The sequence below is a fragment of the Cherax quadricarinatus genome, chromosome 26 (genome assembly GCF_038502225.1).
Source record: "Cherax quadricarinatus isolate ZL_2023a chromosome 26, ASM3850222v1, whole genome shotgun sequence".
Lineage (NCBI taxonomy): Eukaryota > Metazoa > Arthropoda > Malacostraca > Decapoda > Parastacidae > Cherax > Cherax quadricarinatus.
This window is the reverse complement of record NC_091317.1, coordinates 19,082,248-19,104,338: the sequence shown is the minus strand read 5'-3', so window position 1 is coordinate 19,104,338 and position 22,091 is coordinate 19,082,248. Positions and strand designations below refer to the sequence as shown.

The 22,091-nt window shown below is 38.9% G+C and overlaps 1 protein-coding gene across 2 annotated transcripts in view; it reads left to right on the top strand.

The window, feature by feature from the left end:
* LOC128691663 (beta-catenin-like protein 1) overlaps positions 1–22,091 on the top strand; it is a 245,888-nt gene that overhangs the window by 165,385 nt on the left and 58,412 nt on the right. For both annotated transcript variants that reach the window (XM_070088844.1, XM_070088843.1), the window contains 2 exons: positions 6,027–6,198; positions 18,083–18,239. In XM_070088844.1, coding sequence (XP_069944945.1) covers positions 6,027–6,198; positions 18,083–18,239 — 329 coding nt within the window. The remainder of the gene's footprint in view (positions 1–6,026; positions 6,199–18,082; positions 18,240–22,091) is intronic.

The following is a 22,091-nucleotide window of genomic DNA, read 5'->3' as shown; positions in this document are numbered from 1 at the left end:
GGTGAATGTTTTTCTTTTTCGGACCACCCTACCTTGCTGGGAAACGGCCGATGTGTTAATAAAAAATAAATAAAAAATAATTCAACAGAAATAAAACCAGGACTCGGGCCTCCTGACTGTAGTCTGTTTCAGCCCTTTCTTGCTGCACTAAATCTTTTTCAGTCTCTTAAGTTCAAAGCTGAATGGAAGTTTAACTACTTCCTTCCTCCCATCCTTTCTTTAATATTTGTGTTCATGGTAGAGGTCAAGTCATCCTATTCGCTGGTCCTCTGATACAACTAACAATCCCTCTGCCAGCTTTCACGGACTCTGAATTGTTAAACTGGCCCTTCTATACAATATTCCCAACATGAACCTAAGTCCTGATTTTGTTTCTGTTGTGGTATGCTTTACTTAGTACAGTATATTGTCAAATGCTCTAATCTTCAAAACACCTACAACTTAATCTAACCTTTGAATTCTCATCTTTTCTCTTTTTTCCTGTCTTCTGTATTTTCCTCACAGTTTCTCTCTTGACTTTTTCCACATTTGAACCAGTAGGCCTACTGCAGTACTCCTCTCAAACAAACAAACAAAACAAAAGTTTATTTCTTTGTAAAGGTTACAATGTGTATTCACATTTCATAATTTGATTGGTTAAAAGAAAGCCACTATCATGCTGGGGCATTTTGAGCAGACTTAACCTAATACTTAACGCTTTCAGGGTTTCCGACGTACTAGTACGGCTTACGCACCAGGGTTATTGACATACTAGTACGTGTAAATTCTAGCGCCTTCAAATCTAGCGAGGGAAAGCTGGTAGGCCTACATATGAAAGAATGGGTCTATGTGGTCAGTGTTCACAGTATAAAAAAAATCCTGCAGCACACAGTGCGTAATGAGAAAAAAAACTTTCACCATGTTTTTGGTTTAAAACAGCGACTTTGCACTGTATTTTCGTATGATATTTATGGCTGTATTCTAGTTTTCCTGGTCTCATTTTATAGAATGGAAGACATATTACAGAAACTGAGATGATGTTGATTGGTTTCACAATGAAAAGTACCTTGAAACTGAGCTCAAAATAGCAGAAATGTTCGATTTTTGCCAAAGTTCAAAAGTAAACAAATCATGCCACTCGTCTAATACACGTCAACTGGTGAGTCTGATATTCTTTCACAAGTGCGCTGATATTATTTATACCATTTCTACACTAATGCAGTAGTCTGCATAACAGTAAATCTTCTATTTTTTTGTGAGAATAAAAATTCAAAGTGGAAAGCAAAAGAAATGTAAGAGGGGCCTGGGGACATGACTAATGAACAGAGGAAATGTTATTTTAGTGCCAGGAATGTCTGTTGTTTATTCTGGACCCTATTTGGAAATTGGCATCTTTTGAAATTTGTGTGAAATTGGCAAAATTGCTAATTTCTGGCCACTTTATTGGATAGTTGAAATTGGTAAATGGCTGATTTCTTGTACTCATTCGATAGAAAAAATGGAGTTCTAGCAAAATAGTTTATGATTTTTTGTTGATTAGTACACTGGAATTGGCTGAAAATAAAGCTCAAAGTGGGCGAAATCGCTGATGCGTAAACATCATCGAGACTGCTAACTTCGTGAGAGCATAGTTCTGTAAGTTTTCCATCAAATTTCATACTTTTGGTGTCATTATGATCGGGAAAAGATTCTCTATCTTTTCATGAGAAAAAATAATTTTTTTTTTTTCCAAAAAATTTTCGACCCTGAGAACAAGTTTAGGAGAGGGCCTCTCGACCCTGAAGGGGTTAAAGACTACTTAAGTCTAGACAGGTAAAGTGTGGTAAATTTAAAATATTCAATATTTTACTCTATTATTAATAAGAGCTTTATAGTTTAACCCTTTGACTGTTTCCGACGTATAAATACGTCTTACGAGCCAATGTTTCTGACGTATTTATACGCATAAATTCTAGCAGCTTCAAATCAAGCAGGAGAAAGCTGGTAGGCCCACATGTGAGAGAATGGGTCTCCATGGTCAGTGTGCACCATATAAAAAAAATCGGGGAGCCAGTGGTGCATTGTGGGAATGCCATTTCAGTTGTCCTTTTTCAGCATGTCTAGCGGTAAGAAATATGTGATTCCCCAGCAAATCTGGGACTCTTCTCTTCCCAAGTGATGCTCTAACACAGATGGATGTGTCAGTGAAGATCAATTTCATGATTTGGAGGAGTTTGAGACCAAAAGCAATGGAGGAGGAGGAGGGGAGGAAGAGGAGGAGGAGGAGGAGGGAAGGAAGAGGAGGAGGAGGAGGAGGAGGAGGAGGAGAAGGAGAAGAGGAGGAGGAGGAAGAAGAAGATGTAATAATATTGTTCCCTTGAAGCAAGAAAAAAAAAAGTCCACCCCATGACAGTGACAAGATAAGGGGAGATAACATCTGATAAGAGCTGACTTTGATGAGGGTAAAGGAGGGTAATATTACATGACCATCGCCCTCCCTTTGTTTTTGCTGGTACACAAACATTTCTGTCTGTCTATTTGTCTGTCTGTCAAGCTCCCTGTCTGTCCATCTAGCTCTCTGTCTCAGAGAGAGCCACAAGACTGTGTCATCACGTTTACTCACATCTTCAAGCAGAGTATAGCACTTTGTCTGGATTTCTTGGGTTATCCTAGGTAATTTACACTATGTATACTTGTATTTATGTGTACCTGTGAGACAGAGATAGGCAGACAGATAGAAAGAGAGACAGATTGAAAGATATAGAATGAGGGAGAAAGATAATTAGATAGAATGGAGGAGGGGAAGCAGCATCCGACCCCATTGTTTTGACAGGCGGTAGGGGAAGTGACTAATGAGACAATATGTCACTTTGACAGCTGCCGACTTCTGACTCAAAACAATTATAAGCCACACACTCACACACAAGACAAGGAGGAGGAGAAGGAGAAGGAGAAGGAGAAGGAGAAGGAGGAGGAGAAGGAGGAGGAGAAGGAGGAGGAGAAGGAGGAGGAGAAGGAGGAGGAGAAGGAGGAGGAGAAGGAGGAGGAGAAGGAGGAGGAGAAGGAGGAGGAGAAGGAGGAGGAGAAGAAGGAGGAGAAGGAGGAGGAGAAGAAGGAGGAGAAGAAGGAGGAGGAGGAGGAGGATTGTTTGTTTGTTTGTTTTTGTAAACAAGTTTTGTAAACAATATATTGATAATTATGTTTGTGTGCTTATTGTGTTGTATACAACGAGTGTATATATATACATTGCACCATACTTTGGTCTCATAGGCCACATAAGTTATGTGAAAAAATAAAATAGTGAAAAAAACAAAAAACCTTCAAATACAAGTAAACTAAAGTTTACCGGGTGAGCGGCAGTCGCCGCTGTTGCCATACGCGGCTCATTTTCTGCAAACTTCACAGCTCTATATCTCAGTAAGTACCGATGGCAAAAATTTTTTTTTTTGGACTAAAACACTCAGAAAAATAATCTTAACATTTTCATAAGAAAAAATAATTTATTTTTTTTTTTAATATTTGGCGACATAGAATGACAGTTTCAGAGAGGGGCCTGAAACAGTCAAAGGGTTAATGTAATATTTCTTTGTGAACCCCTTACTGGACTTGTGTTATCTAGCTGCTCTTTTTTCTTGAGTACTACTAATGTTGGTACTAGAAATGTTATTACAATTTCCACTACAAGTGCTACTACCAATGCAGAAACTTTTCTGTTTTGTTCAGCTGTATTGACCTCTTTGACTCTCTTTTCAACATGCTAGAATCTGGATTATTCATTGCATATGTTTTTATGTTCTCTCTACCTCAAATTGAATGAATTGTTGATTCTCTAATACTAGAGGCACTCACTGTCTCCACCACACTTACACCACTTTTAAGTATATCTCTAGCCCCAGATTTTTTAGAACAGGCATAATTTAATGCTTAACCCTTTCAGGGTCCAGAAGCCAAATTTCAAAGTGTGCACCAGTGTCCAAGAATTTTCAAAAAATAATTTTGTTATTTTTCTTATGAAATGGTAGAGAATCTTTTTCTGAAGGTAATAAAACAAAAAGTACGAAATTTGATGGAAAATATGCTCTCGTGAATTTTAATGTGTCAGTGATATTTACGCATTGGCGATTTTGTTGACTTTGACTCCCATTTTAGGCCAATTACCTTATTCCAGTCGACCAAATTATTTGCTATTTCACTAGTATTACTTCTATTCTATCAATTGAGCACAAGAAATCGCTAACTCAACTGTTTCAGCTACCAAATAAAGTGATTGGAAATTGGTAATTTTGCCAATTTAGTGCAAAATTCAAAATATTCCAATTTCAAAATAGGGTCCAGAATAAACAATGCAGGCATTCTTGGCACTAAACTAACATTTCCTCTGTTCATTAGTTATGTTTTCAGACTTTACAAATGAATTCCATTTTGATTTTTAATTCACATAATGAATTTTTATTCAAACCAAAAAATAGAAGATTTACTGTTATACAATATTGTAATAATTGTATAAATAATATCAGCACATTTGTGAACGTATATTAGACCCACCAGCTGGTGTGTATTAGACGTGTGGGGTCATTTGTTTTCTCTTGAACATCAGCAAAAAATTAACATTTCTGCTACTTTGAGCTCAGTTTCAAGCAATTTTCAGTACTAAAACCAATCAAAAGCATCTTTATTTCTGTAATATATCTTCCATACTATCAAATGAGACCACGAAATCGCAAATACAACTATAAAAAACATACGAAAAAACACTGCAAAGTTGCTGTTTTAATCGAAAATTACGGTCTCAGGTTTTTTTTTCTCATTATGCACTGTGCTGCAGGATTTGTTTTATATGGTTCACACATACCACATAGATGTATTCTCTCATATCTAGGCCCAAATTTACTGCTCACATCTTATCAGAGTGAGCTGAGCTCATGGCGTAGATCTACGATTTGGACCCTCAATGTAAAACCGTAGATCTATGGCATGGACCCTGAAAGGGTTAAACTTCTTGGTTAGTATTGAGAGATGAGACAGGTGATGAAATGAATGACAGAGTAGATAGATAAATGTAAGGTAGAGTATGATAAAGGATGCATCCATAAACTGATTGAGAGGTTAAGTGTTTACACCAAGGATTCATGCTAGGTCTTTTCCCCACAATAATGGCAGCACCCTAGACATGGAAGGGCTTAGAGTGCTTTGAAATTGGGATCCAACCCAATTTCAAATTTCTCCCAATTTTATAGTGTGAATATACTACTCGGTTATTCACATGGAGGAGTAATGGGAAAAAATTCCATTACCGATACACCAAAAACATGATGTAAAGAAGCTTTGTACTTACATTTTTTGACAATATTTTTACTAAATTGCTCAAAATGGGATATATGTATATATTTTTTTTTAACACATTGGCCATTTCCCACTGAGGCAAGGTGACCCAAAAAGAAAGAAAACACCTAAAAGAAAGAAAAATAATTTCATCATCATTCAACACTTTCACCATCACTCATACATAATCACTGTCTTTGCAGAGGCTCTCAGATACGACAGTTTAGAAGTCCCTCCAAACTGCCAATATCCCAGACGCCTCCTTTAAAGTGCAGGCATTGTACTTCCCATTTCCAGGACTCAAGCCAGCTAACTGGTTTCCCTGAATCCCTTCACAAAATATTACCCTGCTCACACTCCAGCATCTCGTTAGGTCATATATGTATATATTTCATATAGTATAATGTGTATATGATGTTCCAATTACTTAAAGGATATTTTGACTCACTTTTACAGGTTATGTAGTTTTATATTTTGTGTTGCAATATTGAGAGCCACAGGATTTTGAATATTTAAATGCATTTACTCAGCATTTTAGACCCCATCAAAGTTCTGTATTCCTTTGGTATACATACGGCTTCATAAGAAAAAATTATTCAGCATGTTAAATTTTTATTATGGACAGGTTTTTTATTTGTCTCATTAATTCTTCAGATTAATTTTTTATAACTATTTATATGTATTTCTTGGCATACTATATTAACACTATTAAATAAGCAAATTGTTTATTATCAATATTTTTTTAGGTTTATGGAGTCTGAAATTGATCTGAATGATGCAGTAGAAGAGTTGCATGTAGTGGCAACTGTGCCAGAGCTTTACCCAGTGTTGGTAGAGCTGGGAATGGTAAAGAGTTTGCTTGCTCTCCTCAGCCATGATAACACTGACATAGCCATAGCAACTGTTGATCTTCTCCAGGTATGCAAACACCATTATATTTTGTCTCTATATTCTGTTTACATATTCATATTCATTCATATATTTTATTTGGACATGATACATAGTTGTACAAGGAATTATAGTAGTTGGGTGAACATGCCAAAAGCCCCTTGTATGCAGAGCATTATGGGCAGGCTTAAAATTAACTTAAAATTAACAAGCAATGAAAGTTCAGTGTTAAAAATTACAGTAAACAATTTACAGTATGAAGTACAGTTGAGTATTTGAAACAATGAAATTTGAACTTATTGATAATGAAGCATTATACTTGTACTAATCTGTCACATTACAATGTTTAACAAAAGATGATCAATTTGCAATATGTTGCCTTGAATTTTTAAGATTTAAGTAATTGGGAGAATTATTGGTAATGTTAAATATTGAGTGCTGATTATTAAGTCCTGGGCGAGTAAGTGGTTTTTTAGAAGAGTCTTCAATTGATTTTCAGGCCTGGTTACTTTAGTATGTTCTGGTAATGAATTCCAGATTTTGGGGCCCTTTATGTGCATCAAGTTTTTACACAGTGTGATATGGACATGGGGTACATCAAACAGAGATCTGTGTCTTGTGTTATGGTCGTGTGTCCTGTTAAAGTTGGTGAGAAGTTTGAGTGGAGGGTTTATGTTTGCATGTATTGTTCTATGTATGTAGTAAGCACATGAATAAGTGTGGATGTTCTTTATGATGAGCAACTTTAGACTTTTGAATAGAGGTGGAGTATGCTGTCACGAGTGGAAATTTGTTATCATTCTGATAGCAGTCTTTTACTGGGTTATTAGTGGCCTTAGGTGATTTGATGTTGTTGACCCCCATGCACAAATTCCATATGTGAGATAAGGGTAAATGAGTGAGTGATACAGTGCAAGGAGAGCTGATTGTAGAACAAAGTATTGTATCTTTGATAGTATGCCTACTGTCTTAGAGATTTTCTTGGATATTTGTTGTGTGTGTCTGGAATTTGAGGCTACTGTCTAGGTGGATTCCTAGGAATTTTCCCTCTGTGAGTCTTGTGATGGGTGATCCATTTAGTGTTATGTTAAGTGGAACATTTGCAGCTCTGGTTCCAAACTGAATGAAATAGGTTTTGTCAGTATTTAGGGTAAGTTTAATCGTCATCATCCAGGTAGATATTTTTTGCAATTCAGCATTGACACTGTTGGTGAGTATGGCTGGGTTTGGGTGTGAGAAGATGTATGTAGTGTCATTTGCAAATAATATGGGTTTGAGTAGCTGTGATGCATTCGGTAGGTCATTGATGTAGATGAGAAAGAGGAGTGGTCCTAGGACCACTCCTCAAGGGGGGAAAAAGAATGACCTGATTCTGGTGAAGGGCTCTTGATCTAGGCACTGTATGATTCTTATGGGTTTAGCATTTCCTTATGAACTTAATAATAATGTGTGAGCATGTGTGCTGTTGGAATATGAGCAAGGTAACACTTATAAAGGGATTCAGGGAAACCAGTTAGCTCAGCTTGAGTCCTGGAGCTGGGAAGTACTGTGCTATCATTCTGAAGGAGGGGTAGGAATATTGTGGTTTGGAGGGAAATTACAACTGTAGTATTGGCATGCCTCTACCAAGACAGTAATGGAGTGATTGATTGTGAAAGTGTTTCTTCATTTTTGGGTCACCCTACCTTGGTGGGAGATGGCTGGTGTGTTAAAAATAATAATACAATGTAATAATGATTGTTTAACACACAAGCTGTCTCCCACCAAGCTAGGGTAGCCTGAAAATCAAGGCAACACATTGACCATCATTTATTCACTATCTGTCTTGCCAGTAGTGCACAAACATTACAATCCAAATAACCCTCAGAACTGCAATATCCTTATTTCATACCTCCTTCAGAATGTAGGCGCTATACTTAACATCTCCAGGACTCAAGTCCAGGTTTCCCTGAATCCCTTCGTGAATGCTACCTGATTCACACTCCAACATAGCATCAAGCCATGAAAATCACTTGTCTGCTTACCCCAGTCTAACATGCTCACACAAGTTTGTTGGGTGCTCAAGCCCCGAGCACTCAAAACCTCTGTTTCCCCTTCTCTCCAACCCTTCCTAGGATGATCCCTACCTCTCCTTCCTTCCATTCTCAGTTTGTACACTTACATATTTATTCTGTGCTGTTTCATCCTCTCAAAATGCCCAAACTGCCTCAACAACCTTTCAGCCCTCTGAATTATACCTATATAAGAAATGCTACAATGTACAATGCCTGCACTTTAAAGGAGGGGTTTGGGATATTAGCAATTTGGAGGGATATGTTGTATATTTTTATACATATATACGTATATATTATAGGTAGTAGGTTGGTAGACAGCAACCGCCCAGGGAGGTACTACCGTCCTGCCAAGTGAGTGTAAAACGAAAGCCTGTAATTGTTTTACATGATGGTAGGATTGCTGGTGTCCTTTTTTCTGTCTCATGAACATGCAAGATTTCAGGTACGTCTTGCTACTTCTACTTACACTTAGGTCACACTACACATACATGTACAAGCACATATATACACACCCCTCTGGGTTTTCTTCTATTTTCTTTCTAGTTCTTATTCTTGTTTATTTCCTCTTATCTCCATGGGGAAGTGGAACAGAATTCTTCCTCCGTAAGCCATGCGTGTTGTAAGAGGCGACTAAAATGCCGGGAGCAAGGGGCTAGTAACCTCTTCTCCTGTATATATTACTAAATGTAAAAGGAGAAACTTTCGTTTTTCCTTTTGGGCCACCCTGCCTCGGTGGGATACGGCCGGTGTGTTGAAAGAAGAAAGATACGTATATATAGTGAGACTCAGGTTAGGGTGTGTAGAAGAGAGGGAGACTACTTTCCGGTAAAAGTAGGTCTTAGACAGGGATGTGCAATGTCACCATGGTTGTTTAATATATTTATAGATGGGGTGTTCGGGAAAGGGGTGGGATTAAATTATGGGGAATCAAATACAAAATGGGAATTGACACAGTTGCTTTTTGCTGATGATACTGTGCTTATGGGAGATTCTAAAGAAAAATTGCAAAGGTTAGTGGATGAGTTTGGGAGTGTGTGTAAAGGTAGAAAGTTGAAAGTAAACATAGAAAAAAAGTAAGGTGATGAGGGTATCAAATTATTTAGATAAAGAAAAATTGGATATCAAATTGGGGAGGAGGAGTATGGAGGAAGTGAATGTTTTCAGATACTTGGGAGTTGATGTGTCAGCGGATGGATTTATGAAGGATGAGGTTAATCAAAGAATTGATGAGGGAAAAAAGGTGAGTGGTGCATTGAGGTATATGTGGAGACAAAAAACGTTATCTATGGAGGCAAAGAAGGGAATGCATGAAAGTATAGTAGTACCAACACTTTTATATGGGTGTGAAGCTTAGGTTGTGAATGCAGCAGCGAGGAGGTGGTTGGAGGCAGTGGAGATGTCCTGTCTAAGGGCAATGTGTGGTGTAAATATTATGCAGAAAATTCGGAGTGTGGAAATTAGGAGAAGGTGTGGAGCTAATAAAAGTATTAATCAGAGGGCTGAAGAGGGGTTGTTGAGGTGGTTTGGTCATTTAGAGAGAATGGATCAAAGTAGAATGACATGGAGAGCGTATAAATCTGTAGGGTTGGAAGGAAGGGGTAAGGGAGGTTTTGTGGGCGAGGGGCTTGGACTTATAGCAGGCGTGCATGAGCGTGTTCGATAGTGAATGGAGATGAATGGTATTTGGGACCTGATGATCTGTTAGAGTGTGAGCAGGGTAATATTTAGTGAAGAGATTCAGGGAAACCGGTTATTTTTATATAGCCGGACATGAGTCCTGGAAATAGGAAGTACAATGCCTGCACTCTAAAGGAGGGGTTCTGGATATTAGCAGTTTGGAGGGAAATGTTGTGTATCTTTATACATGTATGCTTCTAAACTGTTGTGTTCTGAGCACCTGTGCAAAAACAGTGATTATGTGTGAGTGAAGTGAAAGTGTTGAATGATGATGAAAGTATTTTCTTTTTGGGGATTTTCTTTCTTTTTGGGTCACCCTGCCTCAGTGGGAGACGGCCGACTTGTTAAAAAAAAAAATAATAATAATAATGTACTATATAATAATTATAATAATAGACGGCTTCTAAAGCCCATCATTAGATGGCAGTGTTTACCACAACAAAGAGGGAGTGGTTGTGGCCGCCTCCACCTGTTACATAATGACATATTTTATTCATTCTAGAGTATATGTCAGGTTTCTATGTTATTTATATTGTTTATTATTTCATATTAGATGAACTGTGATAGATAAATAAGGCGTAGAGTTGATGATGGCGAAATATTCAAGGAGTATTTTGTCCTGTCTCCAGACAAACTCTCGTAGGCCGCCGACGCGTCCCATATATAATGACATACAGTGGACCCCTGCCTTATGATATTAATCCGTTCCTGAGAGCTCATCCTAAGCCGAAATTATCGTAAGGCGAATTAATTTTCCCATTAAGAAATAATAGAAATCAAATTAATCCGTGCCAGACACCCCAAAGTATGAAAAAAAAAATTTTTTGACCACATGAAATATTAATTTTAATACACACAAACTGAAGAAGACATCCACAATTACTACTCTACTAAGAACAGAATACATGACACTTACCTTTATTGAAGATCTGGTGATGATTGATGGGATGGGAGGAGGGGAGAGTGTGGAAGTTGTTATTGTTTAGAAGGGGAATCCCTTCCATTAGGACTTGAGGTAGCACATCCTTTTCCGGGGTTACTTCCCTTCTTCTTTTAATGCCACTAGGACCAGCTTGAGTCACTGGACCTCTGTCGCACAACAAATTTGTCCATAGAGCTCTGTACTTCCCATTCCTTTAAGACTTTCCTAAAATGGGCCATAACATTGTCATTGTACAGGTTGCCAACACGGCTTGCAGTAGCTGTGTCAGGGTGATTTTCATCCGTAAAGGTTTGCAGTTCAACCCACTTTGCACACATTTCCTTAATCTCTTTTTTCAATTCCATACTAATTCTCGCCCTTTTTACCACAGGGATGGCACTAGAAGCTTTCTTGGGGTCCATGGTGACTTATTTTGCAGTTACAAGCACTAAAAACACTGGGATGATGTGAAATGTACCAAATGTATACGTAGATGCGACCGCACTGGCTGGCTTGTAAACACTGGCGCTGAGGCCACACGTGGGACGCGTCCTGGACAAATCACGTAAGGCGAGGCAAAATTTTTGCGTTCAAATGCTTCATATGGCGGATTTAACGTAAGGCGATGCATTCGTAAGGCGGGAGTCCACTGTATTTTATTCATTCTGGAGTATATATCAGGTTTCTATGTTATTTATATTGTTTGTTATGTCATATTAGATAAACTGTGATAGATAAATAAGCTGTATAGATGATATTAGCAAAATTATTCAAGAAGTATTTTGTCCATTCTCCAGACAAACTCTTGTCCACCGCCGACACTGCCCATACCACTACACGAATTACATATTTTATGAATTTTAGAGTACAGTAGGGCCCCGCTTTACGGCGCTCTGCTAGTACGGTCATTTCAAATTATGACCAAAACTCGCTATACGGCTCCCCTCACCTGACTTTCTAATACGGTCACCGCGCCCCACCCGGTTTGTTTACATTCTCTGTGAGATCCGTAAGCACTAAGTCTCCATTATGTCTGGAAACTCCAAAATTTTAAGTGTTTTTAAAAGTTATTTCATATTTTATATATACTCTGATAATTATACTTATGTATACCTGTACTTAAATAAACTTACATACTGTGCTGGTATGCAGCTACACATTAAAGTCATTGCTTAGTTAATCTTAAGTTAATTTTAAGCCAGCCCGTAATGCTATGCATATAAGTGGCTTTGGCATGCTGCTCTTACCTGTATTTTTTTGTACCTCTGTATGTATGCTAAAATTACTAAATAAAAAAAATAAAAAAATAAATAAGAGTGTCTTAGGTCTCCAGACGTCATATTAGTAATGATAATAATAATCACTGAGTCTCATTTAAATGTCGTATATTACGTTAATATACACATTTTCATTAATCCATCTATGATATTTTTTTCAAAATTATATAATAAACACGATGTATAACATATAAATATGATAAATACACCCCCCAGGGGAATAAATAAACATAAATATGAGATGTGGTAGCAGACGCCTTGCACAAGTGACGCCATATTAGAAATGATAATAATAATAATAATAATAATAATAATCACTGAGTCTCATTAAATGTCGTATATTACATTAATATTTACACATTTTCATTAATCCATCCATGATATTTTTTTCAAAATTATATAATAAACATGATACATAACATATAAAGATGATAAATACACCCCACAATAGAATAAATAAACATAAATATGAGATGTGGTAGCCAGATAACTTGTACAAGTGACGGCAAGAATAACATTTTCTCTAATCTAACGTAAGAGAAAATGTGTTACTGGGGGTAACTGGAGAAAATTATTCCTTTTGTATGTATGTAAGTTTATTCAGGTATACACAAATACAGTTACATAGATTATCATATATAACAGCATATGTGTAGAGAACCTGGGATAACCCAAAAAAAGTCAGAGTGACTTATTTCCATTGCCTTCACTCAGAGCGTTATTTCTTCTCAAAATGATGTTACATGAGAATGGGAGTGTTCTTCTTTATTTATTCTACCGTGGTTGGTGCAATTATTTAATAAATGTATGGAAGAGGGTAAGGTACCTAGGGATTGGCAGAGAGCATGCATAGTTCCTATGTATAAAGGCAAAGGGGATAAAAGAGAATGCAAAAATTATAGGGGGATAAGTCTGTTGAGTATACCTGGCAAAGTGTATGGTAGAGTTATTATTGAAAGAATTAAGAGTAAGACGGAGAATAGGATAGCAGATGAACAAGGAGGCTTTAGGAAAGGTAGGGGGTGTGTGGACCAGGTGTTTACAGTGAAACATATAAGTGAACAGTATTTAGATAAGGCTAAAGTGGTCTTTGTGGCATTTATGGATTTGGAAAAGGCGTATGACAGGGTGGATAGGGGGGCAATGTGGCAGATGTTGCAGGTGTATGGTGTAGGAGGTAGGTTACTGAAAGCAGTGAAGAGTTTTTACGAGGATAGTGAGGCTCAAGTTAGAGTATGTAGGAAAGAGGGAAATTATTTCCCAGTAAAAGTAGGCCTTAGACAAGGATGTGTGATGTCACTGTGGTTGTTTAATATATTTATAGATGGGGTTGTAAGAGAAGTAAATGCGAGGGTCTTGGCAAGAGGCGTGGAGTTAAAAGATAAAGAATCACACATAAAGTGGGAGTTGTCACAGTTGCTCTTTGCTGATGACACTGTGCTCTTGGGAGATTCTGAAGAGAAGTTGCAGAGATTGGTGGATGAATTTGGTAGGGTGTGCAAAAGAAGAAAATTGAAAGTGAATACAGGGAAGAGTAAGGTTATGAGGATAACAAAAAGATTAGGTGATGAAAGATTGGATATCAGATTGGAGGGAGAGAGTATGGAGGAGGTGAATGTATTCAGATATTTGGGAGTGGACGTGTCAGCGGATGGGTCTATGAAAGATGAGGTGAATCATAGAATTGATGAGGGGAAAAGGGTGAGTGGTGCACTTAGGAGTCTGTGAAGACAAAGAACTTTGTCCTTGGAGGCAAAGAGGGGAATGTATGAGAGTATAGTTTTACCAACGCTCTTATATGGGTGTGAAGCATGGGTGATGAATGTTGCAGCGAGGAGAAGGCTGGAGGCAGTGGAGATGTCATGTCTGAGAGCAATGTGTGGTGTGAATATAATGCAGAGAATTCGTAGTTTGGAAGTTAGGAGGAGGTGCGGGATTACCAAAACTGTTGTCCAGAGGGCTGAGGAAGGGTTGTTGAGGTGGTTCGGACATGTGGAGAGAATGGAGCGAAACAGAATAACTTCAAGAGTGTATCAGTCTGTAGTGGAAGGAAGGCGGGGTAGGGGTCGGCCTAGGAAAGGTTGGAGGGAGGGGGTAAAGGAGGTTTTGTGTGCGAGGGGCTTGGACTTCCAGCAGGCATGCGTGAGCGTGTTTGATAGGAGTGAATGGAGACAAATGGTTTTTAATACTTGACGTGCTGTTGGAGTGTGAGCAAAGTAACATTTATGAAGGGGTTCAGGGAAACCGGCAGGCCGGACTTGAGTCCTGGAGATGGGAAGTACAGTGCCTGCACTCTGAAGGAGGGGTGTTAATGTTGCAGTTTAAAAACTGTAGTGTAAAGCACCCTTCTGGCAAGACAGTGATGGAGTGAATGATGGTGAAAGTTTTTCTTTTTCGGGCCACCCTGCCTTGGTGGGAATCGGCCAGTGTGATAATAAAAAAAAAAATAAAATAAATCTATGTATAGACAACCTGTACACAATATAACTTGTACACAAATCAGACGTGTACACTTTGTTTGTTTACAAGACTTACATTCGCCTGGTTTGTTTACATAACTCTGCACCTGTCCTCTCTCATGCGCTCATTCTTTCTCTCTCATTTATTCGTTTTATCTCATTTACTTACTCCTGACCCTACATTAAGACTACAAATATTTTAAGGTAAGTAATGAGTGAACTGTATATACATTTTATTGCTCTGGGATGCTTAAATATCATAGAATATATGTGTGGGTGGGTTGGCCTGGTATGGTAGCCCGGCTGACTACCCTACATACCACACTTGATTTTTTACAATAAATACTACTTGTCTCACCCTAGATTATTAAGACTATAAATATGTTAAGGTAAGTACTGAGTGCACTATGTGTGTATTGTACTTTTTTATTGTTTTTTGATGCCTAGTTCTATTGCTAACTTAATGTATGTTAGTGTAAACTTGTTATCTAGTATTTGTATGCATTTATAAGTGGAAAAAAAGGGTGTTCCACTTTACGGCGATTTCCACTTTACGGCATTAGCCTGGAACCTAACCTGCCATATAAGTGGGGCCCTACTGTATATATCAGGTTTCTATGTTATTTATATTGTTTATTATGTCATATTAGATGAATTGAGATAGATAAATAAGCCGTAGAGTTGTTATTAGCGAAATTATTGAAGTACATAATTCTACTGAAACGGATTAATTGCATTTCAGTTAATTTAAATGAGGAAAATTGACTCTGGAAACGAGCAAATCCAGTTGCGAGCAAGGTCATGGAACAGATTAAACTCGCAAGTAGAGTTCCACTGTATTTGTATCTTAAACAGGCTTTTTAAAAGCATGAATTAATTATTACAGGTAAATGAGGATATCAACATCTTTCATCTTCTTTTAACAAACTGGCCGAAACCCACCGAGGCAGGGTGGCCCAAAAAGAAAAACGAAAGTTCCTCTTTTTTAATTTAATGATAAATACAGGAGAAGGGGTCACTAGCCCCTTGCTCCCCGAATTTTAGTTGCCTTTTATGACACACATGGCTTATGGGGGAAGAATTCTGTTCTACTTCCCCATGGAGATAAGCAGAAATAAACAAGAACAAGAACTAGGAAGAAAATCCAGAGGGGTCTGTATATATATGCTTATACATGCATGTGTAGTGTGACCTAAGTGTAAGTAGAAGGCGCAAGACGTACCCGAAACCTTGCATGTTTATGGGACAGAAAAAAATTATGGCAGCAATCCTACCATCATGTAAAACAGTTATAGGTTTCCGTTTCACACTCACTTGATGGGACGGAAATACCTCCTTGGGTTGTTGCTGTCTACCAACCTACTACCTAGGGCATAACATATACTAAGGAAACTAAAGTTATTGTGAAAAGTCATTACTATCAGAAATTTATTAGGCTCGAACATTAAGCATATGGTCAACCAAATGGAATTCCTAAGGTAAACTCCCTTTCCTTGATATTCTATATAACTTGGTTAATGGTGATTCAGTGGTACCTCGATATTCGAACATCATCCATTCCAGGAGGCTGTTCATATATTGTGTTGTACAAATATTGAATCAATTTCTCCCATAAGAAATAATGTAAATTGGATTAATCCAATCCATACCCCAAAAAATTACTAATTATAAAACATTTTAAGTGAAAATATTGCTTATTTAAACCTGTATAATAATAGTTACATTCTTAAAATGATACATGAAAAGTATAAAAGCAATAAATACATGAAATATATGAAAAATTAACTGCACTTGACCTTTACTGAGGAGTGCTGATGGCCTAAGAGAAAGGTGGAGAAATGTTATTGTTTGGAAAGTTTGTCACCTTCCATAAAAAAATCAAGTGATTGCCTGTCTGGTGTTTTCTTCTCTTTTCTGTCTCTTTGCATTGGCACTTGAGGATTAAAGGGATTGAATCACTAGCTTTTGATTTTTTTCTTTGCTGAAGAAGCTGTCCAATGTTGTCTGCATTTAATAACTTTTAAAAATTTTTCTAAAGTGATCAACAACAGTGTCATTGAACTTTTGATGCTCCTATTATGCCATTTTTCTGCCAGGCTCTGTGTTTGAGCCTAATGGTAACACAGTTCCTTAATTTCTGCAGTGGAAATATTGCCCTTACTGCTTTCCTCCTCCTCCTCCTCCTCCTCCTCCTCCTCCTCCTCCTCCTCCTCCTCCTCCTCCTCCTCCTCCTCCTCCTCCTCCTCCTCCTCCTCCTCCTCCTCCTCCTCCTCCTCCTCCTCCTCCTCCTCCTCCTCCTCCTCCTCCTCCTCCTCCTCCTCCTCCTCCTCCTCCTCCTCCTCCTCCTCCTCCTCCTCCTCCTCCTCCTCCTCCTCCTCCTCCTCCTCCTCCTCCTCCTCCTCCTCCTCCTCCTCCTCCTCCTCCTCCTCCTCCTCCTCCTCCTCCTCCTCCTCCTCCTCCTCCTCCTCCTCCTCCTCCTCCTCCTCCTCCTCCTCCTCCTCCTCCTCCTCCTCCTCCTCCTCCTCCTCCTCCTCCTCCTCCTCCTCCTCCTCCTCCTCCTCCTCCTCCTCCTCCTCCTCCTCCTCCTCCTCCTCCTCCTCCTCCTCCTCCTCCTCCTCCTCCTCCTCCTCCTCCTCCTCCTCCTCCTCCTCCTCCTCCTCCTCCTCCTCCTCCTCCTCCTCCTCCTCCTCCTCCTCCTCCTCCTCCTCCTCCTCCTCCTCCTCCTCCTCCTCCTCCTCCTCCTCCTCCTCCTCCTCCTCCTCCTCCTCCTCCTCCTCCTCCTCCTCCTCCTCCTCCTCCTCCTCCTCCTCCTCCTCCTCCTCCTCCTCCTCCTCCTCCTCCTCCTCCTCCTCCTCCTCCTCCTCCTCCTCCTCCTCCTCCTCCTCCTCCTCCTCCTCCTCCTCCTCCTCCTCCTCCTCCTCCTCCTCCTCCTCCTCCTCCTCCTCCTCCTCCTCCTCCTCCTCCTCCTCCTCCTCCTCCTCCTCCTCCTCCTCCTCCTCCTCCTCCTCCTCCTCCTCCTCCTCCTCCTCCTCCTCCTCCTCCTCCTCTGAAGATATTTCATCAACCACTTCTTCCTCCTGCTCCTTATGCAGGTCTTGAAGTTCTTCTGTGGTGAGCTCATTCATTAATTCTGACACTCTTACAACTCACTCCCACACATGAACATACATGTACCTTAATGCACATTCATTTTTTTTTTTCACTGCACAAGACTGGTGGAATAAGAAGGGAAGACAAGGAAATAATTTTAAGAGTAATTCTAACCTTGTTTCCATTCTGAGAAAAGCTGGAGTAGGGAGCTGGGGTTATTGGGGCTGGTAATACCTCCTTCAGTTGATGTGGCAACTGACACTTATCTATTATTCCTCATTACAGACTGAAAAACCATTTTATGAACCTGTGGAACACCACTTGATTTTTAGTTAACTTTAACTGATAACTAAAACAGATGCTTTACATTAGTTTTCATTCTCAGGTACTGAATACAAAGTGAAATAAAATTGACATGTCACCTTGTTACTGCAGGAGATGACTGAAGTGGAGGACTTGCAGGAGGAAACTGGAGGTGAGGCAGTCATTGAAGCTCTGCTGGAGGGTCAAGTTATCACCATCTTGGTCCACAATCTCCAGCGCTTGGATGAAACTCTTAAACCAGAAGCTGACGGTGTTCATAATACCTTAGGTATGCTATAATAGTAAAGATTTTTTATTTAACATTTTGTTCAGCATTGATAGTTAATATTATACAGGGTGTTCAAAAATGACACAGTTGATGGAAAATGCATGTTTATTAATAAATTACAAAATGTGAATGTGTTGGTAGTTCAGGTTTTAAATAAATGTACATGACAAGTTATTGAACACTTATTTAAATGTCTCTTGATATGCTTTCTTTGCTAAATGAATATGTTCTTGTAATATGAGCTCCTTTCTTTTTACCTAATACTCAGTGAAACAGAAACAAAACACAATGGGTTACATTTCTTTTTGAACATCTTGCATTATAATAGTGTTTACTTTGAGGTGTACAGTACCTAGTGAGCTACGGTGCCATGATAAACATTATTCAGAACATATAGTCATGTGCAACATAACGTTTTGGTCATCAACAGTCCACATATACAATAGTGGTGTAAACGAACCTAATGTACTGCCAGTCATATAAAAGTATAGCATATACAATTTGTACAGTTCATAATACTTGATAATGATGATAATAAACAACTATGTTACTGGTTTATGTATTTACATTTCTTTTTATTGTTATTCTAGAGTGTACTCTTTCTACACATAAATATGTTTACTGTAAAACAGTATGCAGTGTTATACCCGCAGCAGCCTAATACATCTTGTGTTTTCATCTAGGTTTTCATTAATAGAGAGGAATGTTCATGATGCATTATCTACTTACAAGCAAATCTATAATGAAAATCAAACAAACCATATAGCTTAGGTGTGTAATAGGCTATATCATCTAGGTTTTTATAAGTAGAGTAGACCCCCCTGTATCCGTGGGTTCAGTTTCCGTGGTTTCAGTTATCTGTAGTTCACTGTGGCCTGAAAATATTAAGAGGGAGAGCAGGATTCAACTAGGAAAATTTTAATGATGGTCTGATTTCAATTATTTTTTTTTATTGTAAGTTAAGAAGGTGGTTTGAAGTGTATATGTACTAGAGGTTTCATAGAGTTTGCCCAAAAATAAGAAGAGAAAAAATAAAATAATGATTTTTGATATGGCAACACTGGTAAAATTTGTGCCAAATTGTTAATGTTTAGGATGTTATAGTTGACTTTACATGAACAAGTAAAGGTTAAAGATGAATTGTATGGAAGGAATTGAACAATATATCATTATATTGTACCCCAAAATTCTTAATTTTGTATTTTTTTTTTTTTTTGGGGGGGGGATTTTAACCCTATTTGGCAACAGAGCCTCAAATATTCAACTCAACATACTGATAAATGAAAAGAGTAAGGTGAAAAGAAAAGAAAAGAAAAGAGTAAGGTGATGAGAGTATTAAATGATTTAGATAAAGAAAAATTGGATATCAAATTGGGGAGGAGTATGGAAGAAGTGAATGTTTTCAGATACAGTGGACCCTCGACATTCGATATTAATCCGCTCCTGAGAGCTCGTCGAATGTCGAAAATATTGAAAGTCGAATTAATTTTCCCCATAAGAAATAATGGAAATCAAATTATTCCGTGCAAGACACCCAAAAGTATAAAAAAAAAAATTTTTACCACATGAAATATTAAGTTTAATACAATAGAATAATTACAATAACAATAAATTAATAACAATAGAATAATTGACACTTACCTTTAATGAAGATCTGGTGATGATTGATGGGATGGGAGGAGGGGAGAGTGTGGATGGTGTTAATGTTTAGAAGGGGAATCCCCTTCCATTAGGACTTGAGGTATCAAGTCTTTTTCCGGGGTTACTTCCCTTCTTCTTTTAATGCCACTAGGACCAGCTTGAGAGTCACTGGACTTCTGTCGCACAACATATCTGTCCATAGAGGCCTGTACCTCTCGTTCCTTTATAGCTTTCCTAAAGTGATTCACAACATTATCAGTGTAATAGTCACCAGCACGGCTTGCAGTAGCTGTGTCAGGGTGATTTTCATCAAAAAAGGTTTGCACTTCAAGCCACTTTGCACACATTTCCTTAATCTTTGAAGTAGGCAACTCAATAGTCATTAGCACCTTTTTTCTCGAAGGGTTGGCACTAGAAGCTTTCTTGGGGCCCATGGTTACTTATTTTGCAGAAACAAGCACCAAAAACAGTGATAATATGGATAATATGGAATGTACCGAATGTATCCTTAGATGCGCGCACACTGGCTGGCTTGTAAACACTGGCACACGTGGGGCAGTTCAGGCCACACGTGGACACGTCTCGTACGAATCGTATCGAATAACGAGTTTTCGATCGAATGTCGAGGCGAAATTTTTGCGTTAAAATGCATTGAATGTCGGATTTATTGAATGTCGATGCCATTGAATGTCGGGGGTCCACTGTATTTGGGAGTTGACGTGCCAGCGGATAGATTTATGAAGGATGAGGTTAATCATAGAATTGATGAAGAAAAAAAGGTGAGTGGTGCATTGAGGTATATGTGGAGGCAAAAAATGTTATCTATGGTGGCAAAGAAGGGAATGTATGAAAGTATAGTAGTACCATCACTCTTATATGGGTGTGAAGCTTGGGTTGTAAATGCTGCAGCGAGGAGGCGGTTGGAGGCAGTGGAGATGTCCTGTCTAAGGGCAATGTGTGGTGTAAATATTATGCAGAAAATTCGGAGTGTGGAAATTAGGAGAAGGTGTGGAGTTAATAAAAGTATTAGTCAGAGGGCTGAAGAGGGTTTGTTGAGGTGGTTTGGTCATTTAGAGAGAATGGATCAAATTAGAATGACATGGAGAGCGTATAAATCTGTAGGGGAAGGAAGGCGGGGTAGGGGTCGTCCTCGAAAAGGTTGGAGGGAGGGGGTAAAGGAGGTGTTGTGGGCGAGGGGTTTGGACTTCCAGCAAGCGTGCGTGAGCATGTTAGATGGGAGTGAATGGAGACAAATGGTATTTGGGACCTGACGATCTGTTGGAGTGTGAGCAGGGTAATATTTAGTGAAGGGATTCAGGGAAATCGGTTATTTTATATAACCAGACTTGAGTCCTGGAAATGGGAAGTACAGTGCCTGCACTCTAAAGGAGGGGTTTGGGATATTGGCAGTTTGGAGAGATAAGTTGTGTGTTTTTATATGTATATACTTCTAAACTGTTGTATTCTGTGCACCTCTGCAAAAACAGTGATTATGTGTGAGTGAGGTGAAAGTGTTGAATGATGATGAAAGCTTTTTCTTTTTGGGGATTTTCTTTCTCTTTGGGTCACCCTGCCTCGGTGGGAGATGGCCGATTTGTTGAAAAAAAAAAATATCAAGACACACGGAGGGCAAATTTCTAGGTCTTCTCCTTGACGGTAATCTTAAATTTCAGTCCCATACCCATCACATAGCCAATAAAATTTCCAAATCAGTAGGAATCCTTTCCAAGATACCCTACTATGTACCACAAATGACTCTCCTTACCCTGTACCACTCTCTAATACAGTGGATCCCCGCTTTACGATCACCTCCCAATGCAACCAATTATGTAAGTGCGTTTGTATGTGTATGTTTGGGGGTCTGAAATGGACTAATCTAATTCACAATAGTCCTTATGGGAACAAATTTGTTCAGTACTGGCACCTGAACATACGTCTGGAATGAAATAATATCGTAAACCGGGGGTCCACTGTATATCCTTACCTCACCTAAGGTATCTGTGCTTGGGGCTCAACCACAGCCAACCACCTTAGACCCTTAATAATCCAACAAAAAGCTGCTTTGCGGGTGATAACCAGCTCCTGTGCTAGACAGCACACCCCACCACTTTTCAAAAGACTCAGCTTGCTAAATATACAAGACATACACTCTTATTATTGTGCCTACTACATATACAGAACTTTAAACTCCACTGTAAACCCTCCCCTAAA